This window comes from Ahaetulla prasina, chromosome 3 (genome assembly GCF_028640845.1).
Source record: "Ahaetulla prasina isolate Xishuangbanna chromosome 3, ASM2864084v1, whole genome shotgun sequence".
Classification (NCBI taxonomy): domain Eukaryota; kingdom Metazoa; phylum Chordata; class Lepidosauria; order Squamata; family Colubridae; genus Ahaetulla; species Ahaetulla prasina.
This window is the reverse complement of record NC_080541.1, coordinates 173,139,471-173,163,900: the sequence shown is the minus strand read 5'-3', so window position 1 is coordinate 173,163,900 and position 24,430 is coordinate 173,139,471. Positions and strand designations below refer to the sequence as shown.

At 38.8% G+C, this 24,430-nt stretch overlaps 1 protein-coding gene and 1 long non-coding RNA gene across 2 annotated transcripts; one reads left to right on the top strand and one right to left on the bottom strand.

Annotated features, from left to right (window-relative positions):
• Positions 1–246: 246 nt before the first annotated feature.
• LOC131194212 (cytochrome P450 4A25-like) lies at positions 247–18,442 on the bottom strand. The gene is made up of 12 exons (XM_058174944.1): positions 18,218–18,442; positions 17,375–17,519; positions 15,614–15,658; positions 13,332–13,459; positions 12,497–12,627; positions 12,232–12,386; positions 11,364–11,470; positions 8,668–8,858; positions 4,805–4,938; positions 2,007–2,071; positions 1,618–1,700; positions 247–559 (listed from the first exon to the last, which is right to left on the bottom strand). The coding sequence occupies exons 1-12, from the start codon at positions 18,389–18,391 to the stop codon at positions 391–393; spliced, it is 1,527 nt and encodes a 508-aa protein (XP_058030927.1). The 5' UTR covers positions 18,392–18,442; the 3' UTR covers positions 247–390.
• LOC131194214 (uncharacterized) lies at positions 4,945–11,339 on the top strand. The gene is made up of 3 exons (XR_009154119.1): positions 4,945–5,240; positions 9,306–9,392; positions 10,613–11,339. It is a non-coding gene; the product is annotated as an uncharacterized LOC131194214 (long non-coding RNA).
• Positions 18,443–24,430: the final 5,988 nt, after the last annotated feature.

Sequence of the window (24,430 nt, the reverse complement as noted above, 5' to 3'; positions counted from 1 at the left end):
GTGTCTCTTTGTAACAGGCAAATCCACTGATTGACTAGAGCTGAAGTTTGTGACTCACCAGCGTCGTGGAAGATAATGAGGGCTCTTGGCAGACGCTGGCTCTTTTGCCGCCAGAGCTGATAGTGCTAATTAAGCCATCGTTTGGACAGAGGCGGAGGAGGACAGAACATGATGCATTCCTCTGACAAATAGTGAAGGCGGAGTTTTTAAGCATTTACAAGGAATTAAAGTTAAAAATGAAAATAGTTTTGGGTGAAGTGGAGAGATTTATTACAATTAAAAAAGCTGTAGTACATGCATCACGCTTCTGGTAGTTTTGCATAGTCTGTTAATGCCCCATCTTTGTCTTACAGCTTTCTTGGCATCAACTCCTGCAATAACTTTTCAGCATCAGTTGAGTTTCTTTAAAATGATGTGTATTCCATTTTCAGACCTGAGGACAACCTGGGGGATTGGAATCGGAGTTTTTTCTGGGTCGGGTATTAGTTCGAAGCGAAGCAGCGTCAGGGCAAGTGCTATTTTCAGTTCATTCATGGCAAATTGCTGTCCGATGCAATTCCTAACAAGAAAAGGAAGAGAAAAAATCCCTTTTTTGTTATACTCAATATAAAAGGAGGCTGGCTGACATTCAGAAGAAGGTAGGATGGGTTTTGTTTTTTCCTAGTCAATTATGTACTAGTTAGTAAGCATGCAAATACATTTATAGGTATACATTTATAGGCAAGATACATTTATAGGTATCTTAAAAACTGAGCAGGTGAGGACAATGTATTGGATCAATTAAATCAAGGTGTGAATGCATGTAGTGTTTCTATTCAGTGGAAGCATTTAGTCTACAGGGGCTGAAGACATTTAACTGAAGTAACCAAGCAGGAAAGCACCATAGGAAATTATAATAGGGACTGAGTATTTGAATTATACCCAATTTTCAACCTTTGGCTTGAATTTTCTATCTGGAAAAGGCCTTTAAATACAGTGCTAAATGCACAACTGCAGGTACAGGGTCTGTCCTAATTAGAAAAACATTTTCACATTTAATTTTTTTAAAAAGCAGCCATGTCAATTGCACAGCTTTGGGGGATGATTAGTTTGCTCCTTTAACATATCTGCCTGTCATTCTTAGCTGTAAGAACATTTCATAAGACTCTAAAGAGACAGCAAATAACAAGACTTGGGACAGGCATAGAGCAGCATTTCTTACCCTTGGCAACTTGTGTGGACTTCAACTCTCAGTGTGGACTTTCTCTTCAACTCTCAGAATTTGCATCCAGTTGTCCAAATAAGTTGCCAAGGAGGAGAAACACTGACAGGGATGTTCATTTTGAAACCAATGGTCTAAAACAGGGGTCAGCAACCCACGGCTCTGGAACCACATGTGGCTCTTCCATCCCTCTGCTGTGGCTCCCTGTCGCCAGTTGGCTCCACAATTGATAGGGCTTTCGGTTAGGTCAAGTAGAGGAAAAAGGATGCTGTGCTAGGAGGAGACTCTATGGTGAGAGAACTGGACTTCCGGTTGGCTCCAGAATTGAATGGGGGGGCTTCCGGTTAGGACCTTTGTGGCTCTTAGAGTGTTTAAGGTTGCCGATCCCTGGTCTAAAAAATAGGCGGTAGACTCACCTTGATCCAGCTGCAAAAGGAATAAATGCATGAGAATGTCTTTTGGAGGTGTTCTCTGGTGAAAACCTCATAGGATCAAACTCCTGGAATAAGAAAACAATGAAAATTGTAGGGGGGAAAATAAAAAAGTGAATTTACTATGCTTACAATACTTAATGAGTACAATATTCATTACAATACTTGTGCTATTATAAAGCTATTGAAGCATCTCAGAATCACTTTATGCTTTGCTCTGAAAATATAGTGAGTCAATAAAAGTGATAAATGGGGATTATCTCCACTATAGAGAATCTGTGTACTTATAAAAATCTCGATTGTGACAAATTTTATTTACAAGAGTTAGTCCCCTTTATTGCTGTCATCATTTGATGGGGAAAAAACTTACTTACCAAAGGATCTGACCAAATGCTGGGGTTTTTATGAAGAGAATAAATGTCAACTGCAACTATAATATCTGTAAAACAAAGAACCAGAGAAGACAGCAATTAAAAAAACATTGTCGGTGGTTGAAACAAGATCAAAAGACAGGATGAGAAGAATTCTGCAGCCTGTTCGATGCAGTCAGAGAAGTTTGGCATTTACATTTTTCAAGGAACATGTTCATAGGCACTGTTAAGCAAACTGCTCAAATTTTTATTAATTTATTATCTGTTCAATGGATTTCTCTTGTGTTATGATAAGTAATCCTACATATAAAAGTATAAACACCTATACATTCAATAACGAGTTTGAAGATGAAAAAGAATTCCATATTTGACAACAGGAAGACCAGTAATCCTGATCCCAGTTAAATATCCAAATCACCCTTAAATATATCTAATTTCATTCCAGCTGCAACTGGCCAATACCTTATCTTCGCCTTTGATATAATTAAGATGTTACAGTTAAGCAGAATCTAAGTATTCTTTAGAAAAAAAGCCCAGATAATCTTGCATAATCAGAAGCATTTTATATAATGAAGAATCAAAGTCAACTCCTAGTACATTCATATAGTTACTTGGTAACAATATAGATGTGTTTGCCACAGTTTTGTTCTAGGATATTTTGTCAAGAGAAGCTACAGCCCCAAATTTCCTAATAATTTCTCATCCAAGAACTCTCATCCAAGATTTTACTTGGCTTAGTTTTTCTAGAAATCAGACAAAGTTGCTATGCCTTGACAGTTTGCTTTGCAAGCTTCCAATTAGTAATTATCTATGCCTGAAAAATTGACTTAAGTTCTTGGAACAAAGATATCAAAGAACTTCAATTAATTCAGAAATTGGTGTTTTTAATAGTTTGGTTATAATGGAAATTGCTTATTCTAACTAGAGTAACTTTTTAAATAGATGAACTTCAGTATAGTTTTATAGACATAATGCAATGTTTAATTTATATAATTTCTGAACTCTTGGTGCAATTTTGGACTATTTTGGTGAGGTTTAAATAGGCAAAGGGTATTAACCAATCAGAATAGAGTTGGAAGGGACCTTCAAGGTCTTCTATTTATTTATTTATTTATTTATTTTGTCACAACATCATATAAAAAGGATTATATAGTATATAAACATATATATGAGTAAATATTAGGAGGTATAAGCATCAATATATTTATAGGAAGAAGAAAAGAAAAACAATAGGACAGAAACGGTAGGCACGTTTATGCGCTTATGCATGCCCCTTATGGTCCTCTTAGGAATGGGGTGAGGTCAATAGTAGAAAGTTTTTGGTTAAAGCTTTTAGGATTATGGGAAGAGACCACAGAGTCAGGTAAAGTATTCCAAGCACTGATGATTCTGTTATAGAAGTCATATTTTCTGCAATCTAGATTAAAGCGGTTAACATTAAGTTTAAATCTGTTGGTTGCTCTTGTATTGCTGCAATTAAAGCTGAAGTAGTCTTTAACAGGAAGGACATTACAATAGATGATTCTATGAGTTAAACTTAGGTCTTGTCGAAGGCAACGGAGTTCCAAGTTTTCTAAGCCTAGGATTTCAAGTCTGGTGGGATAAGGTATTTTGTTGTTTTTAGAGGAATGGAGAACTCTTCTTGTGAAATATTTCTGGACTCGTTCAATTGTATTGATGTCAGTCCAATGTCAGCAAGTCATGCTCAAGCAGGAGACCCTATACCATTTCAGACAAGTGATTGTCCAGTCTCTTCTTAAAATCCTCCAGTGATGAAGCACCCACAACTTCTGACAGCAGAGGCTGACTAGATAGCTCAGTGGCTAAGACTATGAGCTTGTCTAACAGAAAGGTCAGCAGTTCAGCAGTTTGAATCCCTAGTATAGGTCTCCTGTGTGAGCAGGGGGTTAGACTAGATGACCTCCAAGGTCCCTTCCAACTCTGTTACTGTTTTTATTAGTACTAGTTTATTGTTCTCACTCTTAGGAAGTTTCTCTTTAATTCCAGGTTGTTCCTCTCCTCCAGTTCCATTGTTTCCATTGTTTCTTGGCCTGCCCTCTGGTACTTTGAAAAATAAGTTGATCCCTTTCTCTTTGTGGCAGCCTCTCAAATACTGGAAAACTACTCTCATGTCCCCCCTAGTCCTTCTTTTCTCTAGACTAGCCAAATCCTGCAACCGTTCTTCATCTGTTTTTGTCTCTAGGCCTTTAATCATCTTAGTTGCTCTTCTTTGCGCTTCTTTTTCCCCAAAGATTACATTCAAGTGAATTCTAAACATTAACTATCATGGGCTGCTTTGCATTTTACTACAGTATACCAAATGAATGAATTAAAATTTCTTAACTGTATCTCCTAGAAGGCAAAGGGGAAGATTGAAAGGGAAGATTTCACCCAAATCAGAGTGTGTTGAACATTTTATCATTATTACTATGATTTTACCCTTTTCCAACTGTGAATAGAATAGAATAGAATAGAATAGAATAGAATAGAATAGAATAGAATAGAATAGAATAGAATAGAATAGAATAGAATTCTTTATTGGCCAAGTGTGATTGGACACACAAAGAATTTGTCTTGGTGCATATACTCTCGGTGTACATAAAAGAAAAGATTATCAAGAATTCTAAGGTACAACACTTAATGATAGTCATAGAGTACAAATAAGCAATCAGGAACCAATTAATATCAATATAAATTGTAAGGATATTTATATTCAAAGCTCAGTCGTCATCCAACACTGAGCAGCACATAATGGAATGAAACATTAAAAACATTTTTTTTAAAATAAAGAAATTGCAAACCTTCAGGCAAAGTGCGTCCATCAAAGAAAGTAATAGGTTTGCTGAGCTTTCGGGACACCGTTGGAACTGGAGAGCATACACGGAGACTCTCTTTTATGCACATTGTGGAATAGGTCATCTTACCAAGATCATCCCTGAAAGTTATAGAAAAAATCAATTAACCTTTCTATTAGTGAACGGCTAGGTGCCAAACGGAGAGTATCAGCTGGAACTAAATCGAGCAATTTTATTATTTGCTTACACTTAACATTGGTCTCAATGTCTCATAGTATCACCTTTTTAATTCCACCTGTGACATTGCCTTCATCTCATTTCCAGGGCATGAAAGAGACGAGCTTAATTTATCCTTAACTGCAATGACATAAGTAGTGTTCGTCCTCCCCTCCTGCCACCGCCATTCTACACCATCCAAAGGCACCTTCAATGTGGACAAAAGGTACTAAGTTTTGTCTTCTGGTAGGTAGCTGCCAGGAGTGGAAGCAAGAATTGACAGTGGAGATAATGCTTTCAATTCTAGCATATTTTTCTGTCGATTCAAGGATGGGTGCATAGTGCTCCAACTTGGTAATGGGCAAAGCCTTGTAGCATTTAGAATAACAGAGTTGGAAGGGACCTTGGAGGTCTTCTAATCCAACCCCCTGCTTAGGCAGGAAACCCTACACCATTTCAGACAAATGGTTATCCAACATCTTCTTAAAAAGTTCCAGTGTTGGAGCATTCACAACTTCTGGAGGCAAGTTATTCCACTGATTACCGTATTTTTCAGAGTATAAGACACCCTGAGTATAAGACGCACCTTAGTTTTTGGGGAGGAAAATAAGAAAAAAAGCTGATTGGCAGCTGGATTGGCCACCCAGAATACCCCCAATCAGCAGTTCCCAGAGATGAATTTTAGCAACAGGTTCCTTGGTTGTGAGCTCTGTGGCTTGCTTTTTTTTGCTTTTTTTTTCTGCCTCTGAAACGTCTTTTCAGAAAAAACTTTTTTCTGCCTCTGAAAGCCTCCGAAACAGAGCTTCAGAAAAAAAGCCTCTTAAGCTCTGTTTGGGGGGCTTCTTTTCTGAAGCTTCATTTTTGATGCTTTTTTCAGCCTCTGAAACCTCCGTTTGAGAAGCTGGGCAGGGCTACATACGGAATGTAAGACGCACCCAGATTTTCACCCTCTTTTTGGGGGGAAATGGTGAGTCTTATACTTTGAAAAATATGGTTATGTTCTAACTGTCAGGAAATTTCTCCTTAGTTCTAAGTTGTTTCTCTCCTTGATTAGTTTCCACCCCTTACTTCTTGTCCTACCCTCAGATGCTTTGGAGAATAGGGTTTGATGGCTGAGGTCATAAAGAAAGGGCAGAAGTTCAAAGTTTCAAACCAGTTTCCCCAGAATCCGTCTGAGTGCTCGCCCCCCTCCCCCCCGCATTGGGTTAAAGTCTTGATAGTTCCTGCTATCTAGCCTGATCCTGGGGGAGAAAGATAAGTCTTACACAACCCAACCTGCCTTTCTGGAAAGTAAAAGGTCAAACTAATTTTTATAATGCCACTCCTTAAAAGAACAATATAAAGAATATATTTAGAAGAGGATCAGACACCCACCTAATTCACTGAACTATAAGGAGGAGGAAAAGTAGTAGGTTTCAAATTTTTTTACTACCAGTTCTGTGAGTGTGGCTTGGTGGGCATGGCATGGCTTGGTTGGCATGGCTTGGTGGGCATGACAGGGGAAAGATACTATAAAATCTCCATTCCCTCCCCAATCCAGGGGAAGGTTACTGCAAAATCCCCATTTCCTCCTGATCAGTGGGACTTGAGAGGCAGAAAATAGATGGGGGTGGGGCCAGTCAGAATTTTTACTACCAGTTCTCCGAACCACTCAAAATTTCCACTATTGGTTCTCCAGAACTGGTCAGAACCTGCTGAAACCAACCTCTGGGTACAACGCAATATTTGAACTTATGAATATTTTAAATCTTAAATTTCTAATTTGCCCGAAACATATTCTCATTGAATCATAACCACATAATTATGACTGTGCCATGTGTTGTGTTCAGGTATCATATGGTATCCAATTGTTTTCATCTTTTCTACAAATCTTATAACATTGGAAGTAAACGATTTGGTGTATAAAATCAGTATGTGAATTGAGCTGCTACCTAACATTTAAGATAGTACTATGTGTAGTAAGCCTTTTATTCTCTTGCAAGAATAATTGTCTGAACTCTAAGCCAGGGGTCTCCAACCTTGGTCCCTTTAAGACTTGTGGACTTCAACTCCCAGAGTTCCTCAGCCAGCTTTGCTACTAGTAGTCTTTTGGTTACCTATTTTTTTTCCATTGGAAAAAATAGATTTGGGAGTTTTAATTGAGGATGAACAAGTAGATGGGCAATTTTTCTCCCTCCAGCTGTTCTTCCGCCTGTAGGTTTAAAGAGATAGGGTGCAGAAGTAGTTTTGCAGTAGACAGACAGCAAGATATAGCAGTATCCTTCCTAATCCTAATCCCACACAATGGAATGGGAATAATAATGCCTCTTGTAGCACATTGCCATAGATAATGTTCGCACTGACTGACAGTGATACTACAGTATATAGGCAATCCTATGGGTCTATGCCAGGGGTGAAATCTAAAAATTTTCCCTACCGGTTCTGTGGGGTTGCTTAATTGGTGGGCGTAGTTTGGTGGTCAGGTGACTGGGTGGGCAAGGCCAATAACAATAAATAATAAAAATAATAAACAAAGTACACAAGACTATAAGAGGTACTAAAAACCAACGTTCACACTTTACACACACACACACAACACAACACAACACAACACAACTGACTCACACAAAAAAAAATCCACATACAGTTTTGTGAGATTTTGTGTCTTTGTGTAGTTAGAGTGAAACACTACAGAAACACACCATATCTCAGAAAGTTGCACAAATATTTTATTTTATTTATATTTTTAGATAAAAGCAGCTAAATTTAAAACTTCCTCAACTTTAAATTGCTGTCTAAAAAAAAAACCTCCTTAAAAAAACTCCAATTAACTATTTTTTTAAATCATCCCCCCCCCCCAAAAACCCCAGTTACTTACCCAATTGAAGGGACAAGGCAGGCAGATTGAGTTGCTGACCGATGAGATGGATTGCAGGCAGGCAGATTGAGTTGCTAGCTGATGCAATTGATTGCAGCAGCCGAAGCAAGGCAGGAAAAGCGAGCAAGCCCGAAAGAAGCAGCAAGCTGCCAAGTAGGCAAGTGGGGACTGGGCGATTGGGCGGGCATGGGTGGGGGGAAGGCAGGGATTTTTGCTACCGGTTCTCTGAACTATCCGCCCTCATCGCTACCAGATCACCCGATCTATTCAGAATCAGGAGCATTTCATCCCTGGTCTAAGCATAATATAAAGAACCATGTTGGTGGTTGTCCTTCCCTCTGCATCCTCTTGATTCAGAAAAACAGAATATGGTGATATCAGCGAAAGGATTAAACCACTGGTGGAATTCAAATTTTTTTACTACCAGTTTGGTGGGCATGCCTTGGTGGGCGTGGTGTGGCTTGGTGGGCATGGCAGGGAAAGGATACTGCAAAATCTCCATTCCCTCCCCACTCCAGGGGAAGGATATTGCAAAATCTCTGGGGCCAGCCAGAGGTGGTATTTGCTGGTTCTATGAATGATTGAAAATTTCTGCTACCGGTTCTCCAGAACCTGTCAAAACCTGCTGAATTTCACCCCTGGATTAAACATCCCATCTAACCAATTCATCCAAACAGCCTCAAAGTGTTCTGATTTTTGTTTGCTTGAAAATGCTTTCTAAATCAGTATCGTGTAGTTTGATGCTTAAATCAAGTCACCAATGAAAGAAATCTAAAGCAAACAATACTGTACTCACCACTGGATGTCTTCCCGATCCCCCAAGATTTCCTTGACTTCTTCTCTGCATTTCTGCTGATGTTCTGGGTGCTTAGCCATTATATATAATAGCCAAGAGATGCCAGAGGACGTTGTGTCATGGCCTGCAAACATGAAAGTGTCCACTTCAGCACGGAGGTCTTCATCAGATAGTCCAGTTCCATCTTCATACTGATCAACAGAGAAGAAGAATCAGCAAGGGGCACCTTCAATGAGCATTCATTTAAAGAAAAATCAAATCAAATGAGGTCATCATAAAATCAGACCAAAGACAAAAGTGCCAAAAATGAGTTTTTAATTTATGGTATTATTGGATTCAGGTACACTGATACTATCGGGATTTTTTATTCCATGGTTTGAACAAAGACATAGAGGGCTCTTCCTTTAGGTTGAGTTAATGTATATTGTTTTAGTCTTTGAATTGTTGAAAAGCATCCTGACATAAACAGCTACCTTTGTTTTACTTTCTTTCTCCCTGTCCTATCCAAATAATTCTGCAAATACATCTGATTCATTTAGTACTACTTTTGCAAGGAATTGTGGGATTTCACCACCCTACCATCTACCTTCCTTTCTGCAATTGTAAATGATAATAGTTTTTTGTTTTTTTTTAAATAGTATATCTCAGAGCAATGTGAAATCCTCCATGGTTTGCCACCGGTTTGCTGGCCCTGCGCCAAATGCACGCTGTGCAAACTTGACAAGGTAAGTAGAACAACAGGCGGGGGGGGGGAACAGTTGTGCTGTGCTATTTAGATTCGCTAGAAAGCAGGATTTCCTGCTCTCTAGCGAATATAAATCGCGCGGCACAGCTGACCGTCGGAAATACTGGTTCGAACCAACCAGTAGCTTTTTTTTATTACTGGTTCATCAAACCGGTAGCTTTTATCACTACCAGGTCGCCTGAACTGGTTCAAACCGGTAGGATTTCACCACTGCCTCAGAGACTCTTTATCCTACCCTGGCCAATAAAATGTCATAAAAAAAATTTATTTTATTTTTTATTTATTTATTTCGTAAAGCATGTATTTTACGACAGATACAAATGTTGTAAACATAATTATAAACACATGTAAAGGATACAGATAAAAGAAAACATTAGGATAGGGATGGTAGGCACGCTGGTGCGCTCATGCACGCCCCTTACAGACCTCTTAGGAATGGGGTGAAGTCTATAGTAGACAGTTTAAACTTAAAGTTTTGGGGATTTGGGGAAGAAACCACAGAGTCAGGTAGTGCATTTCAGGCTCTGACAACTCTGTTATTGAAATCGTGTTTTCTGCAGTCTAGTTTGGATTGGTTTATCATGAGATCGCATCGTCAGCAAAAATGTTGGTAGAAGGAAAAGCTTTTTCTCTGCAATTGGCTGGGAATGAGACCAAGGCAATTGTCACATGGGCATGTCCTTTAAAAAATGATACGATAATTTCCTGACAAGATGGGCAGGACATGAGAATCAGTCCAGAACCATTCGCGTTTTACCCTGTTTAGCAAATTTCCAGTGTTTGCCTCATTAAAGGAAATGAGAATTATTTCTGTTTTCCCAATGCATCTGCATGGGAAAATGTTAGAAAAGGGTCAACAGGGGAGCTTTCATCTTTACAACCTTGAACATTTTGTCCAATAATAGGAAAAAAAAACACACCAGAATTACCATATAAACTTTGTTCCCACTTAAGTGCTGCAATAACAGCTCTGGTGAAATTTTCCTTTCTCTCCAATTTTTAAGGAGAACATCAACTCCCTGACCTGGCAGCCTCATTTGTTCCACAATTTATTTGCACAAATGCTTTGAGTTAGCAACCATTTGATATAGAAAATTCCTATCTGCAGTATAAAAATTGCAAGCTTTTTACAATTTAGGTTGCTTTAACTATATTTTTCTGTGGTACTGTTGACTTTCTCATCTTTTTTTTTTTTTACAGACACTGCAAATAAGTCAGTGACAAAGATTCAAATTAATTGTTTCCGGTTTATTATAATAACCTATTCTGATTAACCAGTTTTTCATTATCACATCAATTTTATGTGCAAGTTGTTCTATTTACCATTGTAACAAAACAATATTTCATTTTGTATTGTAATAACTTTCATAACAGTGTGAGACAAGAGGCTGTTAAAAATACTTCCTATAGTATTTCACGAGAAGAATACTCCACTCCTCTATTCACAATAGAATCCCTTGTGCCACCAGGTTTGAAATTTTGGGCTTGGACAATCTGGAACTGCACCGCCTGTAGTCTGATCTAAGCATAGTACACAAAATTGTCGGCTACAACGTCTTACCTGTCAACAACTTCTTCAGCCTCAACCTCAATAATACACGGGCAAACAATTGATACAAACTCAAGGTAAACCGCTCTGAACTCGATTGCAGAAAATACGACTTCAGCAACAGTGGTCAACGCCTGGAATGCTCTACCCAACTCCGTTGTTACATCCTCAAGCCCTCACAGCTTCAGCTTTAAACTGTCTATCATTGACCTCACCCCATTCCTAAGAGGTCCGTAAAGGGGGCATGCATAAGTGTACCATCATGCCTACTGTCCCCATCCTACTCTCCCCATTTATTTGTATTCATTTCTTTTGTTCCTATCCATGTTCATATTCATACATGCTATCTTGTATATGCTTGACAAACTAATAAATTAAATAAATAAATAAATAGTTTCTTACTTTGGCACAAAGAAGAATGTCCAAAAAATCCAAATGTCGCTTCTTTTGGATCTTTTCAAGCTCTCTTTCATTATGTAGTGATTTTTTTCTCTCTTCAATCACTTTTTCTATGAAGTAATACAAGATGAGTTAATACCAGGAATGAGAAATTCACTGTGTTTGCCTCATTTTATTATTTTATCCCTTGACTTCGGGGGAAAAAAGGCTCTGAGAGATTAATTTGGTTCTTTTTATTATAAATAAAATTTGTAATATGCAAGCGAAGAACTATTCAGAATCAAATCAGTATACACTGAAATCTCTTATTAGGCTGCAAGTAAATTCAATGGTGTCTTTCTGACGCTAGTCAATTTTTAGTAGTGATGAATAAAAGTCATTGTGTGTTGTCAGGTCAAGGATTTCACTGACATATCTCAAGGCTGTAATGAGGCTTATCCCCATAATTAGAAGAATCAGAAAACATTGCTTATATTATAATAAGCCTCATTGAAGTCTATGGGACTTGCTTCTAAGACGACATGTGGAGGATGAAGCTGTGAAATAAGTGAAAAATTAAAATACGCTGTTTTAAGCATACTAAAGTAATCTATACAGGTCATTAACTTTTGAGTGAAGATTGAACTACTTTGCTGCCAAATAAAACAATGTTTTGAAAACCTTTCTATTTGTCATATAATAGCTCTTATATAATGGCATTAGAGGAAAGAGTTTCACTCCAAGTGGTTTCAACATGTTTGCTTTCAATTAGTGAAACAGTCCACCAAAGATGACCTCAGGCTACAGCCACTCCTCCTTCGTCTTCATATATCCTGGGAACCTAAGACACTCTCATAGTAATTTTAATCTTACCAGACAACACGAGACTTACCTGTATGCTGGTGTGCCAATTTACACGCCTGCTTAAAATGCTGTCCTGATGGGGTACATGAATATAGGAAATCACTCCGTAGTATACTAGAGGTAACTCTCCGAAACGACAGGAAAGTTAAGTCAGACACAGCTTGGACATAATAATCCAGGTCTCTGATGGAAGGGGGGAAAAAATTTTTAACAAAAAAAAATGTGCTACACAAATATGATCAACGTTACCCAATACTCATGTTATTAGCATGTATTATTGTAAAAGTTTTAACCTGTCGGTTTGGCAGTTGCTCGTGTGGCTGAATGCACATTTCATGATGCTGTCAAGAGTCATTAAACTAACATGGTCAAACATCTCCAAAGACTTCATGGGCTCCTTTGCAATCAGTTTCTCCCATTTATCCTAGTGGGGAAAATAGAGATGGAACAGCATCAGCTGTTTATAGGGTTCCCATGCCGTATGCCATTTTGGTGGCAGCCATTTGCTGTCCAATGTACCATTGAGTTCAGCTCAGCTTTAGAGAACTACATAGATATGTCCATATTGCTTACTTAGCAACAACATGGAAGAGAGTTCCCATTCTCATTTTTGAGAATTGTTCTGGACTTACAACCACAACTGAGCCCAAAATTTATGTTGCTAAGCGAGACAGTGGTTACATGAGTTTTGCCCCATTTTAAGATCTTTCTTGCCACAGTTGTTAAGCAAATGACTGCAGTTGTTAGTAACATGGCTAGTAAGTGAATCTGGCTTCCCCATTGACTTTGATTGGCATAAGGTCACAAAAGGTGATCACACAACCCCAGGATGTTGCAACCAACATAAATATGAGTCAGTTGCCAAGCATCTGGATTCTGATCACATGACTGTGGGGATGCTGCAGTGGTCATAAGTGTGAAAAACTGTCATAAGTCACTTTTTTCCGTGCCATTGTAACTTTGAACGGTCTCTAAATGAACTGTTGTAAGTTGAGGACTCCCTGTACTTTACAGTCCTAGAAATTCTGATGGTTACCTATCCAAGAGCTAGCTAGGAATGTCCTGCTCAGTTTACAATGGTCCCTTTTGCATTTGCTTGTATAACCTGTGAAAAAACCCTTTCCTTACCAGCATAACTTTGGTGGAATCTGCAACTAATGCCACATAGGGCTTCAAAATATTATAGTGAAAAGCTGGTGTTAACAACCGTCTGTGCTGACGCCATTTTGTGCCACCTAAGACAAGCAGTCCTTTTCCTGGAGGTACAAAAAGAAAAAGATAAATTAAATTAAGTGGTAGTGGCAGTGATGGTGGTGGTGATGATGATGATGATATTATTCCATCTGCTCTGACCGAGCTAAGAGATTGTTTGCACTCAGAATTAGATAGGCAGTTTATCTCATCTTTTTTTTTATTTATTTGCATTTATATCCCGCCCTTCTCCGAAGACTCAGGGTGGCTTACACTATGTCAAGCAATAGTCTTCATCCATTTGTATATTATATACAAAGTCAACTTATTGCCCCCAACAATCTGGGTCCTCATTTTACCTACCTTATAAAGGGTGGAAGGCTGAGTCAACCTTGGGCCTGGTGGGACTTGAACTTGCAGTAATTGCAGGCAGCTGCTGTTAATAACAGACTGTCTTACCAGTCTGAGCCACAGAGGCCCTGTGAGGCCCTTTGAGACACTTGAAAGTGTTAAGACAGAGTCAATGTACCTGCAGCGTCCAGGCCCATCTTTCAAAATCCCATAAAACAAATCTCATCAGAAATGACAGCAGGGTTTTAAAAATGGTCCTGCACCAACCAGAATTGCTTCTTTTGATAGTTGGTTAACACAGTGATGCTCATATTTCAAGCACAGAGCTCAAGGACCATTGCATATCATTTCAAGTTGTCTTAGAATTCCTGACAGGAATATGATTTCTTTATCTCTCTTTCACTTATTCATCTGAAGCATAGGTAAAAATTTACCTTTTCATCTCCCTGTAGCTTTTCATCCATTTATTGGATGTTAGGGAAATCAGATATTGAAGCTTTTGAATTGATGAAACTGCTTTTATTCAAGACAATTCATAAAGACATTAGACCTATGCAGTATGAACCTATCTTTATTTCTACACAGATTATATTAAGAATACTTACTCCATGGAAAATTGCATAGGAATACAAATGGATGGTTAGTTTTAAAATTACCCAAGTTGGCTTTCATCCACAGCGCTTCAGGCTAATTAAAGAGGAAAGTGTATTTTTAAATTATCTTTTCTTCCCTCTGTATATATAAATATGAGGCAGCAGTGTGCTGCAGCTGCTAAAAAGTCAACAAAGTCCTAGGCTGCATTAGCAGAGAGATAGAATCAAGATCACGTGAAGTGTTAATACCAATTTATAATGCCTTGGTAAGACTACACTTGGAATACTGCATCCAGTTTTGGTTGCGATAATATAAAAAAGATGTTGAGACTCTAGAAAGAGTGCAGAGAAGAACATCAAAAATGATTAGGGGACTGGTGAATGGTTACAGGAATTGGTATGTCTAGTTTAATGAAAAGTAGGACAAGGGATGACATAATGGCAGTGTTCCAATACCTAGGGGCTGTCACAAAGAAGAGGAGGTCAACCTATTCTCCAAAGCGCCTGAAGGCAATGGATGGAAATTAAATCAAGGAAAGAACCAACCTAGAACTAAAGAAAAATTTCCTGACTATTAGAACAATTAGAACAATTAATGGAATGACTTATTTATAGAAGTTGTGAATTCTCCAACACTGGATATTTTTTAAGAAGAGATTGGACAACCATTTGCATGAAATGGTACTATAGGGTTTCCTACTTAAGCAGGGGCTTGGACTAGAAGACCTCCAAGGTTCCTTCCAACTCTGTTATTCTGTTATTTTATACTCTGTTGTTTTTCTTCCTATGTTGTCCCACTTGCAGGGTCAGCTTATTTTGTATTACCCTCACTGCAATTCTTATAACAAAGCTATCATTACATAATATGAGAAGGTGTTTGAAGAATCTGATACTGATTTGGGCTGAGAAGGTATTACTCGATTGGTTCTAGACCTCCATTAGGTACAGAAGCTATTGGGCGACCTTCTTTAATACACCATTTCATTCATTAAAGTGTAGATGTGATGATCAGACTCTTATGCTCAAATTGAAATTCTTGTAAATTAAATCAAGCCTCTGCAACTTGATAACTTTTAGGTGGGGTTCTGAATATACTTCCAGATTCTGGTCCCATTATATATAACCAGTCTGCAGAAGACCGGAGAAGATCAAATTAACATTGGAAAGCTACACTAAAACAAACAACATAATAACAGTTAAATTATCAATTGAACTGTTTGAAAAAAGGGAGGAATAGAAAAAATACTTATAACTGATTTTAATTTTTACACATACCGATCCAAGGAATCAAAGATGAATAGATAAATTCAGGCTTTGGATCTACAAAATTTGAAGAAGATCAGAACAAAGTTATAACACAGTGCTAAACATATACTGAAATAATCAACTTTTTTGGCATAGATAAAGTCCACATTGAAAGTTTACTGCATCTTTCTTTCATTGAACAAATGTGAGAGAATAAGTAACTTTGATATGTAAGATATATATTTATATGTGGCTCATATATATAGTTTACAAATGACAACCAAGGTAATTTACATGAAAATTAGTGGCTGTCAAAGTTCATGACAAAAATAATGGATCATTCTCTTTTGGTGTTGCTACAAAAACTTTAAATCCATCACTTTGTGCTTTGTGAAGCATTTCCATAGCATACAACAACATCAACCTCTGTTCAAATATTAAAGTTCAATCCATTCAATCTGTTAAAAATTAGGGCAGTTCAAAAGAATTCTTCACAATGTTTTGCTGGGGGAAAAGTGAAATGGCTATGGATACCTACATACATAGGAGGGCTGCCAAGAGTAGCCAGAATGGCTGCTTGATGAGTGAGAGACATGGTTCCTACATCTCGAGAAGCAATTTTTTTCAAAGAATTTGCAGAGCCTTATTAAAGGCTCTATTTTTGAAAAAGATATTAAATGTTAAAAGTAAGTTTATTGTCGGGTGTCCTTGGGTATTTCTTGAGCCCTAGTACAGAATCACAAAACTGACATATTTTTAACATTGCATTTTCCCCATTTCTCTGTCATTTGCAGCAGTCGTTCTGCTGAAGTTATGAGTGCATTATTCATATGTTCATATAATAAGATTAACTCCCTAATTGTCCTCTGGGAGCTCAAGTTGCTATAGACAAAATTTCCTAGTCCAGTCTTCCCCACTACAACTTTTTGAGATAAGTAGGGCTGAGAAAGAGGGACTGACCCAAAACCACCCAATCAGTTTCAATGGTTGAGGATGGACTTGAACCTGGGTCTCCTGAGTCCTATTTTAACACATTAACCATTGGATCACAACAAAAGAAAATTATTCAAATGTACAGTACAGTGGTGGGTTTCAATTTTTTTTACTACCGGTTCTGTGGGTGTGGCTTGGTGGGCGTGGCATGGCTTGGTGGGTGTGGCTTGGTGGACATGGCAGGGGCAGGATACTGTAAAATCTCCATTCCCTCCCCAATCCAGGGGAAGGTTACTGCAAAATCCCCATTTCCTCCTGATCAGCAGGGACTTGGGAGGCAGAAAATAGATGGGGGCGGGGCCAGTCAGAATTTTTACTACCAGTTCTCCGAACTACTCAAAATTTCCACTACTAGTTCTCCAGAACTGGTCAGAACCTGCTGAAACCCACCTTTGGTACAGTACAACTTTATACATGTTTGCAAGGAAGGGTTTAGTGAAGTTTGGTGGAAATCGTTAAGTCTTACTGACACTACTTTTTACTCTTCTGAAGTTGTGTCTTTGAGCTGCAGCAGAGAAGAGACATACTCTAATGAGTATGACGTTTAAAAGAATTCTTAACTAAGTATGTAACGTGAGTGCCAAATATATACAAGAAGGTAACTCACTTTTGTCTTTTTTAACATCATCTTACATTATTATCAATATAAACTTTATAGAAGCAGCTAAAAGGTACTGAAGCTGACAGAAATGTGCCTCTTAGCATCCAACAGAGCCTGGCTACTGTTCTCTACTGTAAATCTCTCTAAATGCATAACTACATGGGAAATAGACATTGTCCTAACTGGGATGCACTTACCTCCTCTGGCAAACAAAGTTTTGGCGTATTCTGGGTGAGAGACAATTACAGAAGAAAAAAAAGTCCCAAACCATCTGGGAAAAGCATAAGAATATTGTTCAGACCACTCGAACATATACTTTAGTTCTTCTTTCTGGCTAGGTATCTGCAAAAAGAAAGGAAGGAAGGAAGGAAGGAAGGAAGGAAGGAAGGAAGGAAGGAAGGAAGGAAGGAAGTCATGTTTACAGTATAGTTGCAAAGCTGTGCTTTTAAACTCTGACACTCATCAGAGTCAGAATAGTCATCCACTTAAATCAGCCTGAGTAATGCAGTCAAAGTTAAGAATGTGTAAAAGGACTCATAATATAATGCACATTTAAGAAAATATAGTATATTCCCTGAATTAGAGAGATGAGCAGCTAGATAAATTTGATGTAAATAAATAAAATAAATAAATAACTTAACCACTTCTTAGATTACTTTGTGGAACACAGGCATCAGAATGAAGTTATTCATCTGATAATAACAGAGCCACAATCAATGAGTTAAGAATATTCAATATTATTTATTTATTTATTTTGCCGAGTACGTATTAGATAATATGTATAAGTATAAGCATGAATTGATTACATAAAATGAATACAATTAAAGGGAACATTAAGACAGGGATGGTAGGCACGCTGGTGCTCTTATGCACGTCCCTTACAGACCTCTTAGGAATAGTGTGAGGTCAACAGTAGACAGTCTTAGGTTAAAGGGACAATTACAACCTTTAAATAATTTCAAGATATGCTAGCAATTAACTATGTCGGAAATCTTCTTCTTCTGCCCCATCACCTCCTCATATATTTTGCCGCTTCTTACCTGATGGATGTTGCCATACAGCCAGTGAGTAGGTGGGCCTGGGAAATTCTTATAAGCCTTAAGTTGCTTTTGTCTCTTGTAATATAGTTGGATGATTTTAACCAGGACATAAACAAGACAGAGTGCAGAACAAAGAAGTGTGAGCTGGTGGAAACCTGATGTTTTCTCCATCATGCGTACCACGAGGCTGAAGCATCTGCAATGGTGTTACGATACTTCACTGGCTGGGTTTTATAAAAGGATGAATGTCGTTACCAATAAACTGCAAAATGGGTGTTCCTCAGGTGAGTCTTTTGTTATATCTTGGCCCACTTCCACCTAAACTTTCTCAACCCTTAATAATTTGCTTAGGAGTAAACTCCAAGTAAAGTTTTCAAACAATTTATAATCTCATCTAACCTTTGCCTTAGAAGTCATTATGAGTAAATTAGCAGATGTCAGTAAATTTCTCCTTCTTTATCAGTAAACTCAAATGACATTTCATAAGATGAATCACACACTTGGACAGCCGTGCCAATTTAAGATTTGAGGACTCCAACTCCTAGAATTCTGCAGCCAGCATAGCTATCTGAAGAATTCTGGAAGTCCACAAGTCTTAAAGTTGCCAAAGTCGGACACTCCAAATCTTGGAGATCATAGATATGGCTTTATCTAAGCATGAGTTAAGCTATTTTATGGTCATTTACTGTAATTGCTTGGGAAAGTTTTATCTGAATTCTGTTTTTTTCTCTCTGAGATTTAAATATAAGCTTAGTATCTAGCAGGGAGGTGTTTGTGGAAGCAACTTATTTGACCCAAAGGACTGGATCTCTTGACTGCTAATCCACGCTTATCAAAACATGATGAAAACACACAGGATGATAAGCAGAAAGCATAATAAGCAGAGAGAGAGAAAGAGAGAGAAAGAGAGAGGCTTTGCTATTTGAACCCTTCTGAACCATTCAGAAAGTTTAAGATGGGTGGCAAATGAATTTAATAGATAAATAAATAAAGCTTCCGGAGTTTGAGCACTTCTTCCCAATGCTTTTGCATTGGTGTACTGAGGAACAACAACCGTTCACCATGAAAATAATTCAGTGCACTTACAGGGAAAGCCTGTTTTTCTAATTCCTTCCTCCTTCAAGTTCTTTACTAGCAATGGTCAATAGATGTAAGCCACTTTGGTAAAATTATCGCCTGCTCATTCAAACTTGGACACTATGGACCAGGTAAGGAAAGACGGGAATGATCTTTTGTGGAAGTGAAGGTCATAGGACCAGGGGTGGGCTTCAAAAAGTTTAGCAAGGGGTTTTCTACCCAGTTGCTGGATGGGCATGGCCATAGTGGACGTGGCCTAATTGGCCTCCTGTACCTCCTGCACCTCCTGCACCTGCACGGAGGCCTTCCTCGAGTCTCCAGGAGGGCAAAAACAGCTTCCCAGGCTCCAGAGGCCCTCTGGAGGCCAGAAAAGGGCCTGAACTTCCGGTAGGCCCATTTTTCACCTTCCCCGAGCCTCCGTGTGCGCCCTGCACTTAACTGCATCCAAAACGGGCCACGTGGGGACTCCTGGGAGAGGCGGGATAGGCAGGGCGCAGGAGTGGGATTTGGGGGTTCTCCAAACTGCACAGAATCTTAGCTAGAGGTTCTCTTGAACCGCTGTGAACCCCCAGCAGCCCACCCCTGAATAGGACCTAAATTCCATTAACATCTTCAAACTTCATTACCACATTGAATTGTTAATATAATAGAAGAGGGAAAACACGAAATAACTGAATATAGATGTAAAATTAAATTTTGATCCAATGTTAAAATTATTAATGAGATGAAATCAATGCTAATTTGTATATGGCATGCTGTTGAAAAATAAATTATGCCCCTTAGGCTTTCAAAACAAGTGTGGTTATATAACATCCTTTTACAAATAGGTAGGAGAATGTCTAAGAAGAACTAAAGAGAATTATTCTTTAAACTATACCTCTAGCGTAATTTTTCCATTAGCCATTTTTAGCTTCTCTGCTTCTCCAAATTTTATGGTGTTGCTAAGTGCCTGGACAAAAATAAAGAATGGGGCTTCTTTACGGTTCCAAACTCTAATCATCAAGAAAGTGCATATTTAATCTAGATCAAATGGTAGCATTGGGGGTTTCTTTTAAGCATTCACATCAGTGCAAATATATATTGTCACTGAACAGCATATGATTACTGTACTGTAATTATACATTCTCATGAACCAACTTTAGTCCATTTGATAGCAGCAGAAAAAAATGTTTTCTTTTTTAAAAGTTTACCTTTCTCAAATATTAAGCCAAGAAAGGAAGAGCCTTCCTTAAAATACCTCAAAATTATTGTCCCAAGGTGCTTTCTTTCAAAAGGCGACTGAACTTTCTGATTTTGCTTAAAGACATTTCACTTCTCATCCAAGAAGCTTCTTCAGTTCTGACTGAATAGTGGAGAATGGAAGGATGTATATTCTTTGCAGTCATCTGGTTGTTAGCAGTCATCTGGTTGTTTCTGAGAATCATTGAGGCCACTTGGAGATGTATTTGTGCCCCCAGGGTCAGCTGAATAGTACAGATGGGTGTGGAGCCTTCTTGGAACTGATGAAAGGACTGTGTTGTAAACAGGCGAAAGGTGATATTGTATCTCTTCCCCGCTGTTGAGAGAAGGCTGTTCAATCTTAATGTAGATGGCCTCTTTGACCCCTCTTTCACACCGCTCTCTTCTGTTTACCACACCACACCACTCCAAGAGTTGTGGTGGCACAATGGTTAGAATGCACTACTTGCAGGCTACTTCTGCTGACTGCCAGCACTTTGGCAGTTCGATTCTCACCAGTTCAAGGTTGATTCAATCTTCAATCCATCCAAGGTCGGTAAAATGAGGATCCAGATTGTTGGGAGCAATATGCTGACTCTTTAAACCACTTACAGAGGCCTGTAAAGCTCTGTGAAACAGAATATAAATCTAAGTGCTATTGCTATTTTCACTATTCAGGTGACCCTGTGGTATACCACAGCTGTTATGCAGATATGAGCTTTTATTTATTTATTTATTTTTAATATAGAATCCATCTTTTAGGGTTAACTTGCTCAAATGATGTATGGTTTTAACTAATCATTTGAAATTATTCTTTTTCATACTTATTTTCTTAACGTATTCTAGTTTTTGAGGTACATACAAAATCTAGGCTTCATAAGACACCTGTACTAAGTGATACTTGTTGACAATTGCTGGCTTAGCAGTCATAATTTAAAGCCATAAACAGCTTACAACTTGATTGTTTAAGGCAGGGATCTCCAACCACCCCGGTCTGTGGACCAGCACTGGGCCACGGCATGCCAGAAACTGGGCCACGCAAACAAGGGAAGGCCCATCCGTGGGATGCAGGCATGCAAAACTACGCCCCCTCCAGGCCACAGAACAACCTCTTTTCACAGAACTGGTGTCCAAAAAGTTGGGGGCCATTGGTTTAAGGGACTGCCTCATTCTTTAAAAATAATGTTCAAAAAGGAATTCCCAATTTGGGTGTTGAAGAAAGTCATTGTTTCCCCTCACATGATATTAGCTAATGTGAATATATATTAAACCAGCAACACCTTTGTGTACATATGCATGCAACAGAAACTGTTTTCAATTTATATATTTAAAATTTAAAAGTTGCTCCAGGAATAGAACTTGTATTTGTACAGACTTGTTAACTGATGTAATATTTAACTGATGTAAGCTTAATGCCACATTAAATAAAACTGTAAATAACAGAACAATTTTTAAAATAAAGTGTGATATTTTCAGAGGAACTCTACTTCACCCAGAGACAAATTGTAGTACTTAACTTTGATCTTTTGTTATATGTAACAAAGTCTGATTAGATGATGATTATTATTTACTTATTGTTTCCAGGCTAAGTAACCCCAAATCATTTAATACATATAAACATTTACATGAATGGCAAAATATATGGGGTCGTATCTTGGATTAGAAAACTGTATCTGTTTTCTATTTATTTATTTATCAAATTGAGAGGCTACCCATCTTATTTCATGGTAAATCTATATATAGTAGAAACCTATCCTTCACTAATGCTCCCCAACCTTTGTGGCTTGGTGGCCCGGCTCGGGGGGGGGGCAGGGGAACAGGTCCGTGCCAGTGGTGGGCTGGTGCACCTGCACGCGTACATGCAGCTCCACTCACGCAAGAGAGAAGAGAAGGTTTTGGGGTGCGGCTTTGTGCTCCTTCAGGCTTCTCCATGGCAAAAGCTTTTGCGAAGGGAAGACCTGAAGCAGTGCAAGATTGCTCCCCTGAAGCCTTTCATCCATATGCAAAAGCTTTTGGCATGGAAAAGATAAGCCTTGGGGGGGCTACACTCTTGTGTTCCTTCAGACTCACCGAGGCTGCCCGACACTCCAAAGATGGTCGGGTGTCCTGCGCAGTCAGTGAAGCTGAGCAGGGCTCACCTGTCCCGTTCAGCCTCTGCTCTCACCACTATATGCATAGCTCCACTCATGTGAGAGAAGAGAAGCCTTTGGGGCATAACAGAGGTGGGTTTCAGCAGGTTCTGACCAGTTCTGGAGATCCAGTAGCAGAAATTTTGAGTAGTTCGGAGAACCGGTAATAAACATTCTGACTGGCCCCACCCCCATCTATTTTCTGCCTCCCAAGTCCCTGCTGATCAGGAGGAAATGGGGATTTTGCAGTAACCTTCCCCTGGATTGGGGACGGAATGAAGATTTTACAGTATCCTTCCCTGCCACGCCCACCAAGCCATGCCACACTCACCAAGTCGCACCCACAAGCCATGCCACGCCCACCAAGCCACGCCCACAGAACCAGTAGTAAAAAAATTGAAACCCACCACTGGGGCACAAGTGCAGTTGCATGCACGTACTGTCCCACTTTTCACGTGGCCTGGTTCCAAATAGGCCACGGCCCGGTATTGAGCCAATGCCCAGAGGTTGGGGACCCCTGTCCTACACCAACACCCATTCTTGATACAACAAAATTAATAATAGGAATTGAGTGAGCTCTCTATTTAACAGATCACCAATTAACAGTCCTCAGATACAAAGCAGCAAATTTCTGTTTGGCAACCCCCCAAAATATATTCTTCTGCAGTTTAGTAATCCAGACAAGGCACCTTAAAGTATGATTATTAGCAATGAATTATGTCCTTGGATGCAAATTATGCCAATAGTCATTTGCATAATGATGTCATTATACAGATGATACAAAATACATAAATGACCTCATTTGCCATTTAATGGCTAGCTAGATATAATGGACACTGCCTCTTCATCCAGCTGGTCAGTTTAATCAAGATTCCATTATCTTATTCAATGAAGAGCCTGAAAATCAGACAAGAAGTACAATCTTCATTGTCCGCAATGAATGTTTGTGCCATTACGATAAAGAACCCTACATCCATTTTATTTTTTAATAATATTTTTCTAAATACACAATCCTTTTCCCTTAGGTTTATTTTCTGGGTTTTTTAAAAAAAATGTTTCTATTAGTGTATGGAAGTATGTCAGTACACTATGTACTATTCAGATTAGTGGGATGTGAACAGCAGTTTGTTGGCTTACAAGGCTGTTTAGAGATCCTAGCTTGCATAAAATAACATGAGCACAACATTGGTTCTGACTGGGCTTTTGACACACCAACCAAAATGTGCCTAAACTGATTGTTGTTGCTTTTACTGTTGGCAGATGATGTTTGCTGCAGTTTCAAGTAAGTTTGGTCATCTAGTTCAGGGGTCTCCAACCTTGGTCCCTTTAAGACTTGTGGACTTCAATTCTGGCTGAGGGACTCTGGGAGTTGAAGTCCACAAGTCTTAAAGGGACCAAGGTTGGAGACCCCTGATATAGAATGTTGTGTAATTATTTACAATGAATATTATTATGTTATATGAGTCATTATGCATCTAAAAGTAATGTACTGAAGACAAAAGTAGTTATATTTAACAGGGAAAATTGAATGAATAAAAAGGTAAAGGCTCCCCTCGCACATATGTGCTAGTTGTTCCCGACTCTAGGGGGCGATGCTTATCTCCGTTTCCAAGCCAGCGCTGTCCAAAAACATCTCCGTGGTCATGTGGCTGGCATGACTAAATGCCAAAGGCGCATGGAACGCTGTTACCTTCCCACCAAAGGTGGTCCCTAATTTTTCTATTTGCATTTTTTACATGCTTTCGAATTGCTAGGTCGGCAGAAGCTGGGACAAGTAACGGTAGCTCAC